The 24,081-nt window shown below is 52.2% G+C and overlaps 1 protein-coding gene across 1 annotated transcript; it reads right to left on the reverse strand.

The window, feature by feature from the left end:
• Positions 1-467: 467 nt before the first annotated feature.
• Positions 468-22,479, reverse strand: CD83 (CD83 molecule). Its single transcript, XM_075532455.1, has 5 exons — positions 22,253-22,479; positions 22,039-22,154; positions 5,007-5,238; positions 3,076-3,182; positions 468-1,588 (listed from the first exon to the last, which is right to left on the reverse strand). Exons 1-5 carry the CDS (start codon positions 22,287-22,289, stop codon positions 1,457-1,459), a joined length of 624 nt encoding a protein of 207 aa, XP_075388570.1. The 5' UTR covers positions 22,290-22,479; the 3' UTR covers positions 468-1,456.
• Between the last annotated feature and the right edge of the window lie 1,602 nt (positions 22,480-24,081).

The following is a 24,081-nucleotide window of genomic DNA, read 5'->3' on the forward strand; positions in this document are numbered from 1 at the left end:
CCTAGTCTTCTGCATGCATCTAATCCCAGGAAGCTCTGATCAAGGGCCCCAACCACTAAATCCATATGGTACTACTGATTGACTCTGCTCTCGACTATCAGCAGGGGCCCCACACACATCCACAACTGAAGGGATAATATCTCTTCTGAAACACAAGATGGAAAGGGGGCAAGTTTTGATAAGAGAAACCCAACAACTTCCAAAATATCGATGCGACTTACTGTGGGCCCCCCTGCCCCCCACCACCCGATGATCCCTGTGCCCTGAGTGTTTTGGGGTCCAAGAATAGAGGAGTGAACTTGCCCCCTCACTTCCTCCTAAGGAACTCAGACAGAAGACCCTGAGAATTCTTCTCTGTAGACCTCTTTGTTTGGAATTGTGGAAAAACGTGGAAAAAGGAAAGGCATTCTCCCATGCCCAGAACATCATCACAGGCACAACAACAAAAATGATCCAATGGGGTTTCCAATTTGGATAGTGCTTTAATACTTTTCCAAAACATTTTCACAGACATTATCTCAATCAACACACCCAACAAGCTTCTGGTTGACTAACAGAAAACAGAACCATGGGAACCCATCCGAGCTCATACCGCTAGGTAGTGGGAAAACTGGGGCTGGGCCCCAGATTGTATGTAAGGGCCATCAGGTGACTAAAGGAGCTTCTACTCCTGTGGTCAGTCTCTGCCATCTTCTTAAGCTCCATGTTCTGGGTCTTCACGAGTTAACAGCGGGACCGAATTACAGACACAGTCTTCAAGAGGAGAACAAAAACCACAACCCCTTCTTTGTCAAGGACACAGATACAGAAATAAACGCGGCCCTCTGCTTTATTGCTTCTCCACGGATGTCGTTCCCAGATGAAATGGCCCCGCTGGAGAACAGTTCATTGACCCGTTATTTCTATGTACACATAATACTTCTTAGTAACCGCAGGGCCTTCACACCAGGAAATTATTTGGCAAATATTTCCCACTGTCTCACAGCTTGGCCTGTCCGTTTCTCCCAGACAGAAAACACCTGGGCAAATACAACAAAACACAGCAAACTCAAGGAGAAGTTTTCCAGACACGGAAAAGGACAGTTGTCCTCAGGAGTCTGTCTTGGGGGGCCAGTTTAGGGCACTCGGATTTCTCAAGACCCTTCCCCACAACAGGATCTCCCCATAGCTTTTATATGACTGAAAATGGTCTACGAGTTTGACCAGGGAGCTGAACAGATCTAAGGTGGCAGCCATGACGCAGCAGCACTGGAGAATCTTGTGTGGTGACTCCATGTGACCAGGTCACGTCATGGTGTTGAAGCCTCACTTGCAGATGTCTCAGCCGGGGGAAGAACTTCATAGCAGGAGGCCATCTTTGGGGGAGGGGAGGGGTCCATTCTCCTCCTGTCCATTATGGAAGATGGACCCAGCTAAAGAACCCTCTGTCAGGAAAATCAATCCACAGAGCTCCTGCTCATACCACTTCTGTCTTCGGAAGCCTCAAGTCTGGCCCCAAACACTTATTTTGGGGGTTGACAGGGAGAAAAGCTCGCTCCACGGCCTGTTTAGAAACATCTGGGAAAATACTCTGGAGTCGTGCAAATTTCTGAAAAATGAAAGGGGGAGAAAAAGGGATTCAAGTTGAGAAATGGATCACTGGAAAAATGCATGAGCCTGTCACCTCTAGTTGAACTCCCTTCTCTCCACGAGCTGGCAGGTCAGCGCGCCCTGGGCGCTCCCAGGACACTCACCGCCGGACCCACTTGGACCTGCACCGCTCCTCCGGTGCCTCCAACCTCTGAGCAGGAGAGCCACTCGCTTACCAAGCGAGCCCAGGTCCTGCCCTTCCCTGAGGGCTCTATCGGTGACGTGGTGTCACCAGGTTAGGCATGTGCAAATAAGAAACTAAGGCCGTTCGTTCTTTAAGTCTTAATTCCTGGCATTTCTCATGATCTTCTCATGTGCAAATCATCCTACGGGTTAAACTGTAAGGCCTAAGTGCACACCTAGCAACATTCATTACATTCACCACGTCATACTACCGTCACCAATATCCAGTTACAATTTTTCTCATCACTCCAAACAAACACAGTACCCCCCTTGCCTAAGAAAAGCCCTCTCCTCGCTCCCCCAGACCCTGGTAACTGTGTCTGTCTCTATACCTTCGCCTGTTCTAGATGTTTCCTAGAGGTGGAACCACACAACACTGGTCCTCTTGTGACCGGCTTGTTTCACTGAGCATAATGTTGGCCAAGTTCCCTCTTGTCAGGGCAGGTGGCACGATTTCATTTGTCTTCATGACAGAGCTAATGCACAGTACTCCATTACTTTCTATACACCCATTGTCTGTTGGGGGGCAGTGGGGCTATTTTCAGCCTTCGGGATTACTCGACGGAAGTACCAATCATACCAGGGAGGAAACCGCCAATAGGAAACCTCTCCAGGGAAGGTGGAGGAGCTGGACTCACGGCTGGTGTGTCCTGGCTACTATGTGAAGAGCAAGTGGACCTTCTGCAGGAGCTACGCATCTGCTCTGGAGCTGGCCTGTCTGTGCACTAGGCCTTATGGTGCCTAACAGGGTCCCTTTGCATGCGTCAGAAGCCCGGGTGGTGCAGCACGTAAACGCTTGATGGCAAACTAAAAGGTTAGCAGTTCAAATCCACCACTTGCTCTGCAGGAGAACAGCCTGGCGGTCTGCTTCCATAACGACTGCAGCTTCCAAAGCCCCAGGGAGCAATACTTCTACTCTGTCCTGCAGGACACTATGAGTCATAAACGCATCCCTCCGACTGGACACGGGGCTCAGCTTTCTCCTACTTCCAGCACCCGTAGCGAGGGACTTCCAAACCCGGGGGGGACCGTGGAGCAGGAAGACAATGGAGCTTTTGAAATCTCCCTGTACTACCTCGCATTCTCTTCCCTACATTCATGCACAGCAAAAACACACCCGGGAGCTGCCAGTGGTGATTCCCCCAGACCAGGCGCCTTCCCTTAGCCTGGGTTTCAGAAAGCAGTCGCGCCCTCTATTCGCGACAGAACCTACTCAGGGGGGTCCCCAGGGAAACGCAGAGGTGGCTTTGCCAGGAGACTTACACAGGTGAAAATGATGAGTGTTAAGTAGAAAGCCACCAATGCCAGCAGCAGCACCAGCTCGGCTCTGTAGTTCTTAAACCCCTCTTCTTGGTGCGCCTTGGGGCAGCCTTAGAAACAAAACAGAAAGATAGGATGTCATATACAGGGTTTTTCTCCCGGAGAGTAAACATGGTTTTGGTTCTACCTTCTAGAGCCCTGCCTGCCTGACCCTCCTACCATCAAGGGCGCCGTGTCACCAAGGAGCATCTACAGCAAGAACTGAGAAAGAGTAGACAGTGAGCAGAGGGGCGAGGCACCTACAACTGGGCCTTGCCGCCTGCCACCCAGAGACTGCTCTGAGGGTGCCATCCAGGGACCCGGCCCACAGACCCAAGTGCCAGAGCCCACCGGCAGGCCCAGGCTGCCGCCACTCCACATGCCCCTGTGTCCTGGCTTTTATTTGGTGTCCACACGAGAAGAGCCACCATCCCTGAATCAGCCATGATCTAGTCAATTGCATCAGAGTTGCTTGGAATCCTGTCTTGTCCTCAGGAGGGCTCCAGGATCTGAGAAGGGGCAGGCGAGGCCTCCTGGCGTTAAGCGCCAGACGTGTGAAGTCTGGCCACCAAGGCAGGAAGTGGACGTAGAAGATGGGACAGGAGGATCAAGGTGCTCTGCTCGGAGTGGACACAAAGGGCCCAGGCCCTCCTGCTGTGCCTTGTATGTAGACCAGGGTGGGTTACCCCAATCTGCTGGACAGCAAGGTCGGAGCAGATGGGATACAGATAGATGATGAGAGGGGTCGCAAGAACCGTCGACCTTGACACTGAATTCAAGACTGTGCGCAATAGCCTGGGGATGGGTTGCCACCAGCATCTGAGACTCAGACTGAAAGGTGTCAAGCGAGCCATGGTCCCAGCAGTAACCTCCCGTGGATGGAGGCCTCGGGCTCCACCAAGGCTTGTAGAGCCAAGTCTCATTTGAGTGGCAAGACCTAGTGTCTGGCCTGGATCTCCGTGGACTCAGAGCCTACTTAACTGAGGCTGTGGGCTCTGCTGCCTTCCCACAAGGCCAGGAAATAACCGCACTCTCTGTCTACTTCCTTTCCAACACCCCCCTCCACCACTAACACCCCCCTTACCCCCCACTCCACAGCAGGGCTGCCTTCATGCAGATTCACGTCCCGTGTCTGCACAGTGCAGGGGACCAGCAGAGGGCAGAACAGAGAAGGCACTTGCTCTCATGGGGGCGATGGAGGGCCAGCAGATTCATGCTCCATGTAACTCAGTGTTCCGAAGACAAAGGACACAGGGTGAAGGGCTGGCGGTGGAAGGATGTATCAAGTGTGTATATTTACACATACATGCAGAGCTCAGCCTGTGTCAGTGTACATCACTATCTAGGTAATATCAGCACCGTGAAACACTCCACACTCCACTGGCATCTCCCCGCCTCCCTGGGGGCAGTGAAACACTAGCTGCATTCTTCTCAATGTAAGCATCTTGGGTCCGATTCTTTTCAGAGTCCATAAACCAAAAACCAAACTCACTGACAGCCAGGGACATGCAGACTCCTAGCGACCCTGTGGGGCAGAGTAACCTGGCCCTGTGCATTTCCGACCCTGTAGCTCCTTCCGAGAGCAGAAAGCCCCGTCTTTCTCCCAGGGAGCGGCTGGTGGTTTCAAACTGCTGACCTTGTGGATCACAGCCCAACGGGTAACCACCCCACCAACAGGATTCCTGAAGATCAGGGAGGCCAGAGTGGCCATTTGGAGCGTCAGCTGCTAACAAGCGTCAAACACAAGGGACATACTTTGAGAGCCACACAAGAACCCAGCGGCGTCCTTGCAGAACTCTGCAGTCTGGGCAGAAATGAGTGCTCCCCAGCTGCCCACCGGGCTCCGAACGAGAGGGCTTTCTGTATGCACTGAGGCAGTGCAGCAGGCCACTCACCGATCACTCTGAGGGTCACAGTGCCACTGAGGTTTCTCTGCCCTTCCGGGTCCCACAGAGTGCACCTGTACCTCCCCGAGTTACAGGAGGTAGTGTTTCGGATCTTCAGGGAATACAGCTTCTCGCCGGGGGCCTCTTGGGAGCGGTTCTGCTCCTTCGGAGAATGGGACCATTGACTGATGCTCACGTCTTCCTGGGGCGCCTCCAGCGCCTGTGCTCCCGCCTCCGTCAGCTGTGGAGAGAGAACCACATCGCATCAGAAGCTGCAGGCGCTACACCTCAGCACCCAGGTTTCCGCAGAACCCACCCTGATTCCTAGGACTTCACCTGGCGTACTCTAGGCGGGATTTTAGGACAGGTTGTCTGGAGACCGGTCCCTGGACCAGGACATCATGCATGGTAAAGTTAGAGGGGCATCGAAAAAGAGGAAGGTCTTCAATGAGACGGACGGACACAGTGGCTGCAAGATGGGCTCAGGCAGAGGCGTCCCTGTGAGGACGGTGCAGGCACAGGCCCCGTCTCGTTCTGTTGTGCACAGGGTCACTCTGGGAGGGAAGAGCCTGGCTGGTACCTACCAACAACAACGTTTAAAACAACAAGACAATGGAATTTGGGGTGCGCGACTCTTGAGGGGCGAGTTGAGAATCTCAGAAGTCCCTGCAGGGACTTATCATCTTGGGAAGATCCAGGCGGGTCTGAAGATGCTCTGTATCCCCCACCCCCACCCCCACGGTACATCCAGGAGACAGAGTCGCTGCGGAAGAGGATTATTATGAATAACTGAATTCGGCTCTGAAGCCAGTTGTTCTGAAGGAAATGCTCTCTTGGGTTCTTCAAACACAATCCATCTACTCAGTGACTACACGCTTATCTGGGGAGCCCGGCCCCCGGCTGGGACAAGATGACAGCCAGCCAACTAACACAAAAGCTGCAGAGACGCAGCTAAGGGAGGCCACCCCCTCTTGGAAGGAGTCCTTGGGTCCACATGGACTGTACCCACCAGCTGACTGCAGAGTGGTTAGTTAGATTCCACCCAGAAGGGCCCCGGAAGCCAAGGCCCATTAACCTACTTCCCCAAATCTCACCACCGAAACCCCAAGAAGCCCACGTCTAACTCTGACACCTGTGGAGTCACCCGTGAGTCAGGGACAACTGTGTGGCCACTGGGCGTGACATCTGTTTCTGTGTGCTCACCGGTGGCCATGCAGCACACCGGAGGCTGGAAGGCGGCTGAGAACAGGGCCAGCTGAGAGTTCACGGGTCAGATCGGGTGATCCCAAACCCACTGCTGCTGAATGAACGCCGACTCCCAGCAGTCAAGATCCCTTTCCTGCAGCTAGCACCCCGCGGGGCGGCTGATGGGTTTGAACAACCAACTCTGTGGTCAACAGCCAATGCCCCACCGGCAGAGCCATCGGGTTTGAAAAGCACGTCAAGATACAAATCACAGTAGAAGTAAACGAATCCAAAGTGATTGCTGACAGCGCCTTTCTTTAAAACTGCCCCAAGCAGAAAGAAACCGTATGTCTTTGCCCAGGGAATGGCTGGATCCACACAAAGGAACGCTCAGCAGCAGTCAGAAGACACGAGCTACCCAGGCTCCAAAAGACGTAGAGGATTGGCGAACAGAGAAAGCAGCCAGTCAACGATAGAATGGCCTGGAAAAGGCAAAGCTATAGAGGTAGTGGAAAGATCTGTGACTGCTGGGGGGGGGGGGGAGGGGGGAGGGGGAGGGGTGTGAACAGATGGGGCAGGGGCATCTTTAGGACAGGGATATTTTTCTGTGTGATACTGTGAGGACGGACACTGAGCATGCATTTGTCAGAACCATGGGGTTGTACAAGACAAAGAGGGAAGCCCGAAGTAAACCATGGGATCGGCTCAATAACTATGTATCAATACGGGCTCATCAGTTGTAACAAACGCTCCCGTAAGATGTTAACAAGAGGAAAAACTGTTAGTAGTGGGGAGAAGACATGGATGGCACTCTGTACTTGCGTGCCATTTTTCTGTAAACCTGAAATTGCTCAAAAAAAAAAAGATCAATTTTTTAAAAAGCAGCAGCAGCAGCAGCTGTCCTACCTGGGAGATGGAGTGGGATGTGGCAAACCTGTTGCAGCTCAAATCACTGTAGCCAGGTCAGACCAGGCTCACTGGGTCTGGTACCATTTTTATCAAAACAACAAGCATGGTTGGTTTGGGTTATACACCTGGCTGCTAACCACAGGGTCAGCAGTTCGAACCCACCAGCTGCTCCAAGGGAGAAAGATGGAGCTTCCTGCTCCTATAAGGATTTACGGTCTCGGAAACCCTGTCCTACAAGGTCGCTGTGGGTTGGAATCGACTCGCTGGCAGTGAGTCAGTTTGAGTAGGGTTTCTTGGTGGTGCCAGCGGCCAGAGCTTTGTCATCATGCCGTACTGCAGAGTTGAGGCACGCATCACATTCACCATCTGCCTATGGTTAGTGGCCTAATTAATTCACTAGGTGATCTTGTCATTAAAATGTGTTTCCTTCAAAAAATGGTTAAACCCCCTCCCACCCAATCAAATGCTATCGAGTTGATCCCCAATTCGCTACAGAGCCCACTTGCTAGAAAGTGGCAGAGACCCCCCCCCCCATAGGGTCTTCTTCACCGGGCTCCTTATAGAGCCCTCCCCAGGCTTTACTCCGAGGACCTGCTGGTGGATTCAAACTGCCAACCTGTGGGATAGCAGCCCATGGCCAACCAATTGCAGACAGCAGGCTCAAGAACTCAGTTACCCCAAACCCAACCAAACCAAACCAAACTCGCGGCCATGCCAACTCAGACTGACCCTATAGGAGAGGGCAGAACTGCCCCCCTGTGAGTTTCTAATTATAAATGTTTGCAGGAGCAGGAAGCCCCATCTTTGTCCAATGAAGCCGCTGGTGGTTTCGAACTGCTGACCTTGCGGGTCGCAGCCCAATACATACCACTCTGCCACCAGGGCTCCTCCACACTAACATAAAATCACTGCTTTCTGTGCACTTTCTTTGAAGGGAGGTGCTCTGTGGGCCTACAACACCTGCATCCTGCCCGTCACTGAGCCGTCCTTCGCTGCTTGGCTGGGGACCGACAGGGAGGAAGTCCAGACTTGGTGGCACTCCTTAAGTGTCCCAGCACCGTGAGAGCCCCCTGGGCACCTTCGGGAAGCGGAGAGACGGTTGCCTCACTACCAGTCCCTTGGGCTGCACACGCCAATATTTCATCTCTTCTGGAATCAGTGCAGGGTGGCAAAAGGCCAGGGAATTCGGGGAGCACTTTGCAAGGCAGCTCAGAAAAGAAAGAGCAGGGCCTTCCTTCTCCCCCGTCGGCCCATGAGCACACCCCCTCAGCTTTTGGGCTTCGTTTATTATGTTTGGGTGCGATGAGGCCCTGGGCCCCAGGTCTGGCTGGAGTGTTTATAGACTGGGCGACAGAGACATCTGGTGGCAGATTTATGGCTCCTGCAGGAAAGCCCGCTCCATCCCCTCCCAGCACTGGGCTGAGACAGATGGTTTCTCAGGCTCCCTCCCCCAGGAATATTGACTTCACTTCTGATCTCTTTCTTGGGCTGAAAGGCCCCCTGAGCATGTCATTGGGAGGCCAAAGAGCTATGGCCCTTAGGTTTTCAAAAATGAACTGTGAAACTTATAAAAAAAACAGACAACAGGTTACTGTCCAGTTAACACAACTCACAGCGCCTCCTGTGTGTCGGGTCAGAACTGTGCTCGAGACTGTGCAGAGCTGAGGGCTCAGCGGTGGGTCATCAGGCCTTTCTTCAGCGGCACCTCTGGGTGGAGTGGGACGGCCGAGCTGCCAAGTAACAGCCGAGTCCATTCACGCTTTCACCACCCTGGGACTAGAGGAAACTGTAGGCATCCCACTGACTCTGGTACCCACCGATGAGCTCTTTTGGTCCAACCTCACCAAGCCTAAATACTCGAGTCCCAGATTGCTGTTTTTCCTTCCTGGGCCCCACCTTTTCCCAGTACTCCCTGGAGGACGGACTCGAACCTTCCAGATGGCTCCCGGAATCCTCCAGGTCAGGCAGCTGCACTGGCAGAGGCAAGTGTGAGCTGATGATTTCGTCCCTGTGTCTGCAAATGCCACACAGAGGCCTCGGCTTTTCTTAATCAACCTCAAACTGCACTCAGCTCCCCTGTCCGCGAGAGGTCTCCCTGAGACCCCGCGCTGGGCTGCGGCAACCACTGGGCTCTAAAGCGCTGCCCGTCTCCTGGGGGCCTGCCCTCCCTCCTATTCCAAGGCCCCTCGCTCAGCTCTGAGAGGCCCGGCTGACAGTCAGAGTAAGACCCATGGAGCTGGTAGAAATATAAGCAAGACGCGTATTTACATCAAGCTGGCCTGGTCACATGGAGTCTCCTGAGGGAGCGAGGGTGGCCGGGCGAGGTCTGCCTGCGGTGACCTTCTGCCTAGCTGCAGGGAATACATCCCGTGCAAACTCCGAGGCAGCAGCGGCAGCAGCCACAGCAACAAAAAGCAGATTGTTTCACGGTCAGATTTCCATGGGCTTCCCGTGAGTTTCCAATGGGAAAGCAAAGGCAGAGTGAGGTCATTAGAAGGTCACACTTGTGTGTGTGTGTGGGGGGGGGTGTGGAAGACCAATGCAGAACCCCGAGGAAGCTCGCCATCGGTCGGATGATAGTGAAACATGGAGACGTCCAGGGAGCTTCCTGCTGAGAGATGGGGCGTGGAGAGGACTGCTGGGAACCCCCAGCATGCCCCTGGGCTGTCGGGAGGGAGAACACGGAGCCTGCCTTTGCAGAAATACAACCAGAAACGGAAATGGTGAGACTCTGGCTCCCCTTAGCTGGGCATGCTATCGGGGGGAAACCGATCTTGGAGAAGGACCTTGCGTTTGGTGAAGAAGGCTCATCAAGGAAAGGAGGCCCGCAGGAGAAGGGCTGGCCCAGTGGCTACAGCAGGGGACTCAGGCAATGGTGATGGTGAGGAAGGGGCAAAGCTGGGCTACGCTTCATTCTGTGACCCCTAAGGTCGCTGAGAGTCAGGGCCGAGCCAGGCAACTAACAACAGCCACGGCCATGAGAATGAGCAGCTAACACTTCAGCAGAAGGAGCCCATGGATTGTGTCCAAGTGGAATTTCACAGGGCTCTCCCTGGCCGTTTGTTCCAGAGCGGATCGCCAGGCCTTTCTTCCAAGGCTCTTCTGTCTGGACTCAACCTCCCAGCCTCTCAGTTGGCAGGCAAGTGTCTTCACTGCTTGCACACCCAGAGACTCCACTGCCAAGGGCACTGCCTGTACAACTCTGGGTTAGATATGGGTCTCTTCTCCTTCTAGGCCTTCTCCCTTGCCTCTGTCTGAAGAATCTAGGATTGGCTTAGAGTATCAAAACTAGTTGTACAAGTTTCTGTTAATACAACACGCTCAAAACGGAACTGGGGGCCGAGCTAGCATTCCTGGACCAAACACACACACACACGCTTGGGGCATTACCTTGAACTCTGGCTCTGTGTCTGGGGACTTAGGTGTGGTCAAGGCAGCATTAAGAAGTAGAAGCAACCGCTTCGTTACGAGGAAAATGGCACAAATGCACTGTGGACAATCCCTAACTTGGCTTTGTTTGATGGGGTCTCGGGAACACTTGAGCTGGCTCAGAAATCAGCCTCTGGCAAGAACGGCTCGAACCATTCCAAATCCCAAAGTGTTTCACTGTCTCTCTGCAAAGGCCTTCATTCTAGGAAATAGTAATCTATATCAAAAGGCGCCCTCCGACTCATTCCCGGCCAAACATCATTGATGGGAACTACTCCCTGCCACTTCGCCACATTAATACAGTGCAGTGCATTAAACCGCAAAATGGTTGGTGCAAATTAATTCCCCAAAACATCCATCCCAGCAATGCTATAAAAATCCACACTCCACAAGGCGACTTCTGGCTTCCAAGTGTATCTCTCTGGTAGAATTAAAAGGGGGCAAAGTTGAGATATACTATTTCAGAGTGTCTCCAAACTTTGGACTCATCCCAAAGCTCCCAACTGGACTAACTCACTTAAAATAGCCACGGTCTCTCTAAAATGCATATTTTGCCTGTAGGAATTCACAAGCCCTACATTCAAATAAGCTCTCTCTAGTTTGCTGAATGATGCATGAATACAGCAAACACAAGTACTAATAGTACGGGTGTGTGAATAAAATTGGGTTATTTTCCATAGTGAAAACAATTGAACTAGATAAAAGAAGATGAATCATGAAATATGGCTGGAATCAAACCAATGCTTCAGTTAACAACCTTCTGATGGGCCAGTGCTTTAAAAGAGTATGCATGATTTTATCCACATTTCAGTTAGCCAGTTAGACGATCATATTTGGATACAAGAGGGTAACAGACCCACCCTGATAGCAAGGAAAAGGTTCTCACGCTTCAATCACAATGTTTCACACACTGATGGAGCCCTGGTGGCACTGTGGGTTAGGTGTTAGTCTGCTAACCACAAGGCCGACAGTTCAAATCCACTGGCCGCTCCACATGGGAAAAATAAAGATTTAAACCAAAGGTGGGGCCGCTGTTGAGTCAGAATCAATTCAGTGACAATGGGGTTTGGGGTAGTTCTGTTAAGAATGTGATACAGAGCTAATTAAAAGAAAGTTTTTTTTAAGTAGAAAAATGTGTGTATACATAATATGCATGTAGCTGTTTCACCGAACAATTTGGCAAAACTTTATTAAAAGCAGGGATGTGGCACTACATTATTCTGATGGATTCTAATCCCACTGAGCAGCTTCCTTTGATTGCGTTTCTTGTGCACTAACACTCATGTACCTGGGTTTCCAACTCAATTAAAATGCCAATAGAATCCCCATCCATCATACAAACGGCTCTTTATAACGTGCAGAATAGCTTGGCTGGGAGGTGGCTGTCATAATGAGGGTCGGACGTGCGAGCATTAACGTCGCGCTTTTTTCTAAGTGTACTTTGATTAGAAAAACGATTTTCCACTTTGAAAGGTACCGGGTCTAACAGACAGAGCTGGATTTACGGCTGTGAAGCGTCGGACGCACCGTGGCGGCACAGGCTTTGGAGTCGGCCAGCGCTGGAAGCAAAGCCCACGTCTCCCATAGCTCGGTCTGCCCTGGGTCAGCTGTCTAAGCAGCGCTCAAGCGGGTGCCTCCTCTCGGTCCAGCGGGTGGCTGCAGTGCACAGAGCTGGTGGGAACATGTTTGTGGCGGGCGTGCGGACCCCAAGCAACAGTGCCAAGCGTGGTGCCGTGGAAGGCTGCCGTCAAGCAGACCCTCTACCCGTGGCAAACCCCACACACAAGGGAGCAAAGCACACAGGCCAGCCCTGCACCAGCCTCGTGATTGGGTGGAGCTTGGGAGGCTGTGGTCCATAGGACTTTCTTGAGCTGATTTTCAGAAAGTGAACACCAGGCCTTTCTTCCTAGTCTACCTGACGTCTGGATGGTCCACTGAAACCCGCTCAGCATTGCAAGCTCCACTGACCAGAGCTGGGAGTGGCAATGGAAGTGCCACCATTTGGGAGTGCTAATTGTATCACCGAAGACCAACGCCCGCACGCATGCCCATCACACCGAAAGCCCTGCAGCTGCTGTTCCTCTGCTGTTCACAATCCAAGATTTCCTTCACTCGTGCTCTGCACAGGAGAAAGAGCCAACAAGTACTCGCTGAGCGAAGGAGTGAGTGGATTTGTGACATCATGAAATTGGTGACAGAGCACCACCGCCTTTGGCATCTAAAGCTGTGACCAGTTGAGAGCCAGCTTCACCAGTTGAGAGCCAGCAGGGCCGCCTCTGGTGAAACTCGTCTTCCCAGAGTCTGTGTCCTGACCTGCAACACCGCACAGAGTTCGCTTAAGAACCATGGGAGAAAACCCACCTGGAAGGACAAACGGAAAGGGGAAACGCGTGGAGGAAGTGTGGGGACTGCAAGGAATGTCACCAAACCAAATGCTCCCGAATTGTTCACTGGGAAGCTTGAGTACTCTGTAAACTTTCACCCAAGTCACACAAAAACATTTTTGTTTGTTTGTTTGTTTTTACAAATGAAATGCTTTAAAACCGGGAGCGAAATAGTTCTATCTAGGAGCTAACTTCCTAGTCTATCCCTCACCTAGCTGTTCCTAAGGTCCAATCCGTCCAGTCTCCTCTCTAGGAATGTTCTCCGACAAGGTACATTCTCAGATCAAGGGATGCATAAGTCTCTAATCACGGGGTCTCCAGAACAGCCCTAGCATCCCCAATGTTTAAAGCGCCAAGACAACGATGTTGTTTGTGCCACCTGGTCAGTTTCGACTCACGGTGATTCCGCAGCTGCTGTGCACAATTACATAGAACTTCCATACAAGCTGGAACTATGAATACCGGGTGATCCCGCATTCCTACCACCAGGTCTGTGTTCTAGAGAAATCAGAGTCATCACATAAATCGCTGTAGGTACGCCCATGTTCCTCACCGAATTATTCACAAATGCAAAAAGATAGATACAATCCATGCGCCCAATACCAGATGTGTGGATAAACGATCGCACACACCGCACCCTTGGTGAACAGCGATGAATCTGCAAAGCACCTCACACCCTCGAGGAACCCAAAGGACCTTCCGCCGAATCAATGACAAAAGGACACTTAATGCCTGAGGCCGCCTAACTACTGCATCATATGCTATGTGAGCTAGGTGCCAATAAAACTGTTGAAATATGTTGTTTTTTTTGTTTTTAAAAAAGAAAAGGTTTAAACACAGAAGGAAACCTCCTGGTGGAAGCCAAGGATGGGAGGAGAGGCGAGAGGAAATCACTAACTAAAAAGGAGGCATGAATTAACCTGGGTGAAGGAAAAGGCCGAGGTGCACAAGAGTGACTGGCAACAAAGAGAGGGTGCTGTCCCACACATCATCCCGCACTAACGAGCAACAACCAACACGAGTGCGTATGCTGGTAGGCGTGTCAGCTGAAAGGGGCGTGGATGGGACGTCATCAATGACTCAGCACAGGTGTGGCAGAGGATGTTGCGACATGTGTACATGTAGGGCGCTGCAAGTACGTCCACGAGCTTACTGAGCACGCAGTGACAGACCTCACGTAGACATAACCCCTGGGCTTGAATCTGAGCTCCTTTGGAGAAACTGGACAAGATAAGAGCATGCAATACACCAGTTCGTGTTCCGAGAAGATGTCGAGAACGATCGACCAGCCTTGGGTTCCCAAATCTGGACCAGTGTGACACGGTGCAAAGGAGCCCTTAGAGAGGTCAGTGGTTCGAAACTGCCCACAGCTCTGAGGGACAAGAGACCTGACCACCTGCCCCCCTTAAAATTCACAGCATAAACAACTCCGCAGGACCTGTTCACTCTTGTCCTATGGAGTCACTCTGAGTCAGAAACCCCACACCACTACCACCACACGGTACATCCCAATGTGAACAGGAAAAACCTAAAACATGCCTGTGACTGTCAAGGGATCTTTGTGCCCTGCTTTGCACAAAGGCCTATGGGTAGAAAACGTGGGGCGATCACAGGAGAGCTGGGGGGGGGGATGACTGATGCTAGTCATCAGCACGGTAGCTCCCATCCTTTGCTTCTGTCCTGAAGCAGACTGAGATCGGAGGAAGTCTCTTTTCCAGGTTTGAATGTCTAGGACAGGGGTCCTCAAGCTATGGCCCGCAGGCCCCATGCGGCCCGCCAAGGACATTTATCCAGCCTGCTGGGTGTTTTCGCCCCGTTTTGTTTTTACTTTGAAATAAGATATGTGTAGTGTACAAAGGAATTTGTTCATAGTTTGTTTTGTTTTCAAACTCTAGTCCGGCCCTCCAACGTGTCTGAGGGACAGTGAACTGACCCCATTTAAAAAGTTTGAGGACCCCTGTTCTAGGGAATCAGGCCCTACATAAAGCCTTCCTTTACGTCATGGAAACCGTCTCTGAACTTCCTCTTTCTGCAGTGACATATCCAAGTACAGATGCAGGAAAATCCAGTCTTCATGTGACCTACTTCCCCCTTTTACTAATGGAAAACAGTCATCTTCCACCGCCCCCTCCACCCCGCTTACCTCAGGTGACTTCTCCCCACTGCCCTCCACCCCTTTGCAAGCTAATTTTCAGCAACGTTGCTCGGTTTCATGGAATATCCCAGGCCCAGCCATTCTCATCTGGCTGAGCCTTCTCCGGCACGTTGCACCATAGCCACTTCTCTGTGGAAGCACGTGGGGAACCCTGGGCTCCAAGAAGAAATGAATTCACATGTCAGGGCACTTGATTAGCAGCTTCATTCTGCTGAAAAATGAAGCCTCCCCTTGGGACCCATTCTCCAGCACCAGTGGATCATATTCCATCCACCACGGCCAGGGTGCTTGTCTTGAGGCATATTTCCTCATAATCTTATTCTATTTGCTTACAGAGCTTCGATGGCTCCTTGTCGTGGGAAGGAAAAAATTCAAGCCGTTACAGCTTAGCATCCAAGGGTCTTCCCAAGCTGACCGTAGCCTCCCTCTACCGTCCTCGCTCGGCCGTCTGCTGTGTGTCTGTCCGCTCCACACCGCTAGTTACGTCCGGAGTCCCGCACAAAGGCCTAAGAATGTCTGCTTCTATGTCGTTGCTCAAAGCCTTCTAGTGCCCAAGTTCCCTGTCGAGCTTAGGGGTCAGGGGTGAGGGCACTGCTAGGCCCAGAGCCTGCCACACCTTACTGAACAGTGGCAGTGTAAACACAAGAGATTCTCTGAAACTCAGCTTTATGTCTTCCTCGGCCAGCCGTCTGACTGGCCCCCTGAGAACTGCTTGATCCAGGTGTAGGTACCAATGGGGACAATATGATTTTTCTTTAATGTGGACATGCTCACACCCATATTTCAACATTTCAGTGCATGCACACATATATAGAAATGTTTCTACTTTATGCTAAAAAGATGTCTTTAATCCTAACTCCAAATGGGTGGCATTTTAGAATTCTGGAAGTGTAGCTAGGTACGCTGGGCTAAGTGCTCCTTGTCTGGTGGTTCATTATAATAACAAGCAAAAAACATCCCACACCTCCCTGCCATGCAGGCAATGCCAACTCACAGAGACCCAAGATACAGTTTCTCAGCCCTAGATAGGGACAGCCTCATCTCTCTCTTATGGAGTGCCTGGTGAGTTTGAACCACCAACCTTGTGTCCTACACCTAAGTCACGGTACCACAGGCCTCCCTACACAAGATGGTCAAGACGAAAAATGTAACTCATCCCAATAACACTTTAGCAACGCACATGGAAGACAGCTTCATGGGCAAGGGAGGTGAATGGCCTTCAACTTTGGAGGTTACTCCAGGGAAACCTTATGCCTAGTCTCTAACAGCTTTACACGTGTTACCATGGTTGTTGTTGTTAGTTGTCATCAAGTTGGCCCCCAACTAGTGGTGAGCTCATGTACACCACAATAAGACCCCACCCAGTCCAGTACCACTCCCACAATCCTAGCATGCAGAAGACCATTTTTGGAGCCATTCCCTGGTGTCTTCCAACCTAGAGACTTCAACTCCCAGTGTCTTAGATATTGTCTAACTATATAAGACAACAGCAGGAGCCCTGGTGGCAGGGTGGTTACATGTTGGGCTGCCAACCACAAGGTCAGCAGTTTGAAACCACCAATGGCCTCAGAGGAGCACCATGGGGCTTTCTACTCCCGTAAAGAATTGCCATCTCAGGTGCAGTTCTTACCCTGTCCTCTAGGGTCGCTCTGAGTCAGAACATTCTCGATGTCAGTGAATCAAGTTGTTGAGTATTTTTGGTTCATGTAAGGTAATATTCTGTTGGGATCCATAGTATTTTCATGGGCTAGTTTTCAGGAGCAAATGGCCAAGCATATTTCCTCCTAGTCTTCTTCATCTTCTTACCCTGCAAGTACTTGAAACACCAATGGCATAGTTTCCAGCCACCCAAACTCCACCACAGCACAATAGGCTGATGGGTGCTCCCTTACTGCTAATGTGAGTCAAACAACCCTGCACAGGGACCTTCCATCTGCCAGAGCGATGCTTCTCAATTCTGCTCCAGAATCTGAGATCAGACTTACTTCCCCCTTCTCCTCTCCCCTTGGGAATCATCTTAAAAGGCCACTTGTCTTGTGATACATCTCTGTTCTCACCCCCGCAGTGTCATCCAGAGGTAATGCTGTAGATCCTCTTTCATTTTGCATCAACTTGGTTAGCCGGTCAGAGCTCCAGGCTGGATACACAATGGCCCTGCCTCTCTGTGAGAAATAGCTCCCTCCTTATGGCATGCTTATTACTCGAGTTGAGCGGCGATCCCAAAAGTAGGTGGTTTGAAACCACCAGCAGCTCCACAGGAGAAAGACGAGGCTGTCTGCTCCCATAAGGCATTACAATGTCTGAAATCCACGGGGCCAGCTCACCAACCTGTCCTAGAGGGTCGCAATGAGTTGGCACCAGCTCGATGGCAGAGAGTTTGTTATTATTAGCTAACACCAGCCAGGTCTGGGCACAGCATCCTGCCCTGTGCTCTCTCCAAATCCCATGTAGTCTCCTGAGAGAAGCCCTTTCCCACGAGGATGGAGATGCTGAGCTGGGACCACAAGGGCTCCCATTAAGGGATGTGGCTCCTCCCAGCATGCAGCATAGAGGAGAATTTAGCCAAAGATCACAGGCTGTGGGAGAAACAGGATGAACCCATGCCTATCGGCCTAGTTTCTCAAAATACCTGCCCCAAGAAGCGCCACATTTCACAAAGCAGAAAACGTTGATTACACGGTGACCTTGACAAACGTAATTACCTTTCCATCGATACTCAACCCCCATCAGCTGTTATGCAGGTGACTCTGTGCCCTGGTGGCTCCGTGTGTCGGGCTTGGTTCCCTCTGGGTTTTCAATGGCAGGTTTGGGACAAGCCGGCCACCAGGGCTTTCCTCCATAGTGCCTCTGGGTGGGCTCAAACCTCCAACCATCCCATCAGTAGCCAAGCACAGTAGCCATCTGTACCATCCAGGGACTCCTCTCAATCTTACTCCCTACCACCCACCCGCCCCCCGCCCCCGGGGAAGCCCACACCCGCTGTCACTGAGTCCCTGGCTTCATCTTTCCGGCTTGCATGACTAACCTTGTCATCAGTAGCCTGTCACGTACCCCACAGTACAGCCCCGCTATTGTCTTAAAAGGTACATTAGGAGGGGACCAGAGGGGGTACTTTGTTGGATCTCAGTCAGAAGGACACCTGTCCATAGGTAAGGGCAGTTGGGTGAGCAGGAGTGGGGCTGCCCGAGACCTTTGTGCATGTCTATAGTGAAAGCAAAACTGCCCTTACGGTTCCAAGACTGCAACTTGTCATAGGAGCAGACAGCCTTGTCTTTCTCCCAACGAGTGGCTGGTGGTCTCAAACTGCTGACCTTGCAGTTAGCAGCCCTACCTGTAACCCACTATTCCATCATGTCTGTAGCAAGCCCCCTTGAATCCCCATGCCCCTGTGTCTTTGACAAAGAATAGAGTGGACATCGTTTCCTCTTTATTTTTAGGAACAATATTTGGACAGCCTTTGTTCTGAGGGGATTTTTTTAAAGCTACGTGATTTTTGAGGGGAAAATATGGCTTGCACGGGTCCTTTTATGCTCACATAGAAATCCGTGCCCACCACTCGTTTGTGTTTGGTAAAGCAGAGGGCCAGCAAGGAACTTCCAGAGAAGGTCTGACAAGCACAGTGACCACCACAGCAGGCTGAACAGCCACCCAGGGCCATGCAGCCCAGGCAGAGCAGGCAGCGTTTGGCCTTGCTGTGCTCAGGTCTCCACAAGTCCGAGTCACCTGCACAGCAAATAACAACACATCGGTGCCAAATGGGCAGAGGCAGGATGCTCCACAGTGCCTGAGGACGGAGAGGGAACTGGAATTTGAAATTGAGAGTCTGTTCAACCATCATCGTGAGCTCCTGAAAGCTGGCCGGAGCGTGTTTCAGTCTAGTCGCCGCTGAGAACCCCTCCAGGAGAGCCCCTGGTTTACTTGTCCTCTGCCGCGCACAGAAATGGGGTGTTACAGGGGTACGCTGGTGAAGATGGAGCGAGCTGAGCTCCACTAGGCTCGCAATGGTCTCCGCTTTGAAATTCCCCACTCGCTCTACACCCCTCTCTCTCTCTCTCTCTCTCTCTCTGATTCAGCTAAGCATTTTACAAGAAAGTAGTGGGGGGATGACCAGAAGCCACATCTTCAGCACTGCCCCGCAGCTCCCCTTGGCAGAACCCTCAATCCACTGTGGCTGTGCAAACAACCGATGTAAAAACATAGTTATTGGGCTGGAGAGCAAGAAATACCTGCAGGCTCTTCTGCGAGCTGTTCGGAAGTGCTAGGCACAGTAAGCCTTACTTTCACGGTACCTGATTCCTCTACTGGCAACAGCACTGCCTGCTAGCCCCCCCACCCCCACCCCACCCAATCCCCGTTTGCTTTTTAAAATGCTAGTGTGATTCGTCAATCATGCTGAGTGACACACACCGGTTAGTGCACTTGAATGCTAACCAAAAGTCTGGAGGTTCAAAGCCACGCAGAGGTGCCTTGGAAGAAAAGCCTAGTGACACATCCCCCTGCCCCCCCCCCCAAAAAAGCCCGGCCATTAAAAACACCATAGGGCGCAATTCTGCTCTGACCCACATGGGGTCGCCGTAAGTCGGAACCATCTCAGTGGCAACTGGTTTTGTTTCATGCCATGGACCATGAGATGAAACAGGATGCCTGAAGCCTCTGGCTTTCCTCCTCTCTTGCTTACTTTTAACAGACTTTTGATAGATTCTCAGGGTGAATCAAGCGAGAACCGTGTCCAGTAAACAAGCACATACCACATACATGACAGAGTTACATCATCAACTGACATCCAAGGAAAAAGCAAAGGTTAACCGCTATGGTTTACTGCCTGGCTCCAGACGGTCCAGGGCAAGAAGATTTAACTTGACAACCGTTTGAACTTCAGAGTCCAAAATGTCATCTTCTGGTTTCTTGAGTACTTTTTAATTATTCTCCTGGGGGCACTAATATGGGTTTCTTTTCCTTTCTCCCCCCGCCTTTTTTTTTAATTACTCTCTAGAAGGATGGTCTTTCCATATATTCTGCCTGATTTAAGATAACCAATTCCCTGGCCAGCTAGTTCAAGGATACGTCCATTTCCTTTAACGTTGGAAACGAAGAGAGAAAACAGAGATCCCAAGAGAGACCACCAACTTAGGATCTGGTTCAGATGCCCAGATGAAATGCCAACCCCACCATTTAACCAGCTAACAGTGGGCAAGGGATGTGAGCTCCTTAGCCGCTCTCTCCCTGTCTGGAGGAGGTCTAGCAGCAGTACTGACCTCCTAAGTCTTGGGAGGACGGAAACAAACAATGTATGTAAACCTTTGCCTCCGGCCTCTGACAGTTTTCATATGGCAAACACTCCTTTGTCTTTTCCAAACCAGTTTGTCTCTCCCTCTCGGAGAACAATTTTGGATGGATTATTTTGAAACCCCGGTGGCATGGAAGAGTTATGGCAACAGCCTGTTTTTGGTTTTCACCCACAGTAGAGCGCCTCGGGGCGGCAGCACCAGCTCCACGGTGCGTAACTCATGGGGCACCCGCCTGAATTCACTCAGCTCCTTCCTAATAACGGGCAGACGCTGGGCGTCCTGCAGAATACACACGACTTTAGGGTCAGCCACTGACCTCAGCCTGAGAAGGAGCATACACATGCACACACTATGGCGCCTTGCAATGTGCAGCGGCCAGTGCCCAGACAGGGTCTCCTAGCATCCTTCATGGCGGGCAGGGGAGATGAATGCATTTTGTGGAAAGCTATAAAGGCAGGGAGTTCTCCAATCGAGGATGGCAAATCAGTAAGAGCCACTGAGGGAGGCTGGGAAATCACATTCATTTAGGCTTAACAGGGAGGTGCTGCTGTCAAAGGTGCTTGGCTTTGGAATGCCATCAGAATGACAATCTCTTAGCATCCGAGAACATTCCAGTTGAAAGGAATTTAGAAAAAGCCTTCAGAGGAACTCCAACCTTCACTGCTTCCAGGAGGGATGGTGATACTGGGCCTCCCACACATGCCTCATGCCTGAGCCCGTAGCACCACCTACGTGAGGGGCCTGCCAGGGAGCAGGCCAGGCCAAGGGTGTCCCAGAAAGGGACAATAATGCTTGCTGGAAAACTTCCACAGATGAAACAGGGAGTGTTAGCCCTGCCCCTCACATGCCCCCTGCCCCCACTGATGGCTGTGAGGCCACACACCACAGAGACCCGGGAGCCCGGGGACAGTCCCCTGTACAAATCTGCTCTTGCTGCTGTTTTTGCTGGCCCACAGACAACCAACCACCTGCTGAACGAATCCAGTCCATTTTGGATTAGGGCAGAGAGCTTCTTTAGAGCCATGGCTCCTGCCAGGACATCTTTCAGGAACACGGAGTGGAATAACTCAGTGGGAACGCAGCAGTGGTTTATAAACTCATTGCTAGTGGGGCGGGGGAGGGGGTGTCCACAGTTCAAACCAGACCGCCTCCAGAGACTGTGGAGTCATTCTACTCATAAGGACACACACACACACTAAGACACAGTAGCACTGGCTCCATAGGGTTAGCAAGACTGTAACAGACGACCACATCTTCTCACCCCCAGCTGAACAAGTCCCCCAGCAAGCTTCCTAGCTTTTTCCAACACAGCCCAGCCTTCAACCCCAAGCCCGTCAAATCCAGGCTGACTAACTTTTGTTCCAACAAACAAACAAACACGCTACCATGTAGTTGATTGCAACTCATGGATCACAGTCCTATGGGGCAGTTCGACTGTCCCATGAGTCGCTGTGATCAGGTATCAGACGATGACAATGAGCTTTGTTGGGGGATTAGTTTTTCTGCTTTGGGAATAAAGTAAGTCTGCCTTGAACCTGAATATGATAGGAAGGGAGGGTGTGGGGCTTGGGTTCCTTCAGGAAAGCCCTCCCTACTCTCAGCTCAGGTATGTCGCCAACCTAAAGGTGCAGGCTCCCGCGGTTCCTAACGGAAGAGACCCAACCCACGCTCACGGTCACCAAGGCGCTTACCTTGGCCCAGGAGACTGTGTAGGAGACCTGCGGGTCCCAGGGGGCTGTGCACGGCAAATCCACGTCCTCCGAACACACCACCCTGATGTTCCGCGCAGCGGGCGCCAGGCTGAGGGCTGCAAGAGAGAGCAGAGCGCGCTCGGTGAGCCAGTGGGGCCCAGGGGTGCCGGGGAAGCTGGGGGCTGGAAAGGGGGGACGGGCGCTCGGGTCCTACCGCAGCTCAGGAGCAGGAACTGGAGGCCGCGCGACATGGCCGGAGCGCTGTGCCGTCTGCCTCTGGCTGCCGAATGCGGGCGCGCTGGCGCCGCGCGGCCCTCTTGTACCCGCGGGCGCTGGGACTTCCCCGCGCGCAGCCCCGGGAACCCCGCGACCGGGGATTCCCCCGCCAGGCGGAAGCTGGAGGCGCGCCCTCCCCGCTTTGGGGCGCCCCGGGCCCGTGCCTGCCCTCCAGCTCCCGCCTCCGCGTCCCCGTCCCCGCCCCTGCGCGCCCCGCCTCTGGCCCCGCCGCCGCCGCCGCCGGCGGGAATGTCGCAGCCGCCGCCCGGTGGCAGCGGCCACGGTCCCCGGGCGGCGCGCGGCGGGTGCTGGGGCCCTGCAATCCGCGCTTGCTTACGAGATGCTCTCCCGCCTGACCCCAAAGGCGGCAGAGGCAAATCCCACTGAGAGAGGTTGAGCTGCATCCCCAAGCGCCCAGCCTGCCCCTGTGGGCGTCACCAAAGAAGCCAGGTCATCACACCTCTCCAGATTCCAGGGCAAAGGAAGACCCCCCCTAAGCAGTTTTTTTTTTCTTTCTCTCTCTTCCCCTCTCGCCCCTCGCCCCGCTCCGAATGCACGTGGAAGCCACACCGAACCATTTTAAACTAACCAGTTCAGTCCCATGTGGCACATTCCCCGTGCCCTGCAGCCGCCACCTTCGTCTGGTTCTTAGATTTTTTTTAATGGACGCTCCACCCCCAAGTCCCTAACCCTTCGCTCCCTGCTTCCTGCCAAACCTGGACCAGGCCTCTACTGCGCACGTGATCTTCTCTGCGCCTAGCTAAACCAAGGAGATCTGATGGTGCAATGGTTATGTGTTGGGCTGCGATGCTCATGATCAGCAGTTTGAAACCACCAGCAGCTCAACTTCTACTCCCCTAAACCGTTAGTCTCAGAAATCCACAGAGAATCTGAGTCAGCATTGGCTCCAGGGCAGTGAGTAATAGCTAAACTGAGCCTGCCAGTCAAAGTTCTGTTGTGAGCCATGGGGTTTTTCTACCTATGACAACGTCCTAGGCGGTCTTTCGTCTGGAAATCCACCGGATCTGTGGGGCCACTGGCATCAGATCAACGCGGGAGCCACCACAGTACACACACAAAGTAAACAAAACCCACCTCACCGCCAGGTAGCAGCTTTCAAACCATAGCAGCCCTTATCACACAGAGTAGAGTTCTCCTCTGGGTTTCCAGGGCTGTAAATCTTTTGGGGAGCAGAAAGCCCCCATCATTCTCCAATGAGCGGCTATGGGTTCAAACTGCTGACCTCAAGGTTAGCTGTCAAACCAGTAACCCCCTACACCACTAGGGCTTCCTGACTGCCAGACAGTGGTGGAAAAATAGTTCTAGGAACTTTTACATGTTGGGTTGAGATGTCCATGTATTTCTTTTCTGAGCTGTATTTTTTTTCCTGATTGTTTATTACCAACCAAACCAGACTCGCTGTCAGGGAGTCCATGCTGACTCATACTGACCCCCTGTGTGTTCCAGGGGCCCTAGCTGTTTACGGGAGTAGAAAGCCCAGTCTTTCGACCTCGGAGCTGCTGGTGGTTGATTACCAGTAAACAGGAATTTCCTTCTGAACCGTCATCTGTCTTGCTAGACCTTCTTATTAGTGTTAGCAGTTTGTTCTCAAGACTGCCCATGCAGATGCTTCTTACACCGCGAGTGACTGAGTTTACAAAGGGCTTGTCCAGGGTGTGGACTATATTATCTGCAGTTTCTCTGACAGCTGGCCAACAGTTGCAGTCGGGCCACCAGGCGGTTGGGATGACCTTTGCCCCCTTTCTG

Source organism: Tenrec ecaudatus, chromosome 1, assembly GCF_050624435.1.
Source record: "Tenrec ecaudatus isolate mTenEca1 chromosome 1, mTenEca1.hap1, whole genome shotgun sequence".
Lineage (NCBI taxonomy): Eukaryota > Metazoa > Chordata > Mammalia > Afrosoricida > Tenrecidae > Tenrec > Tenrec ecaudatus.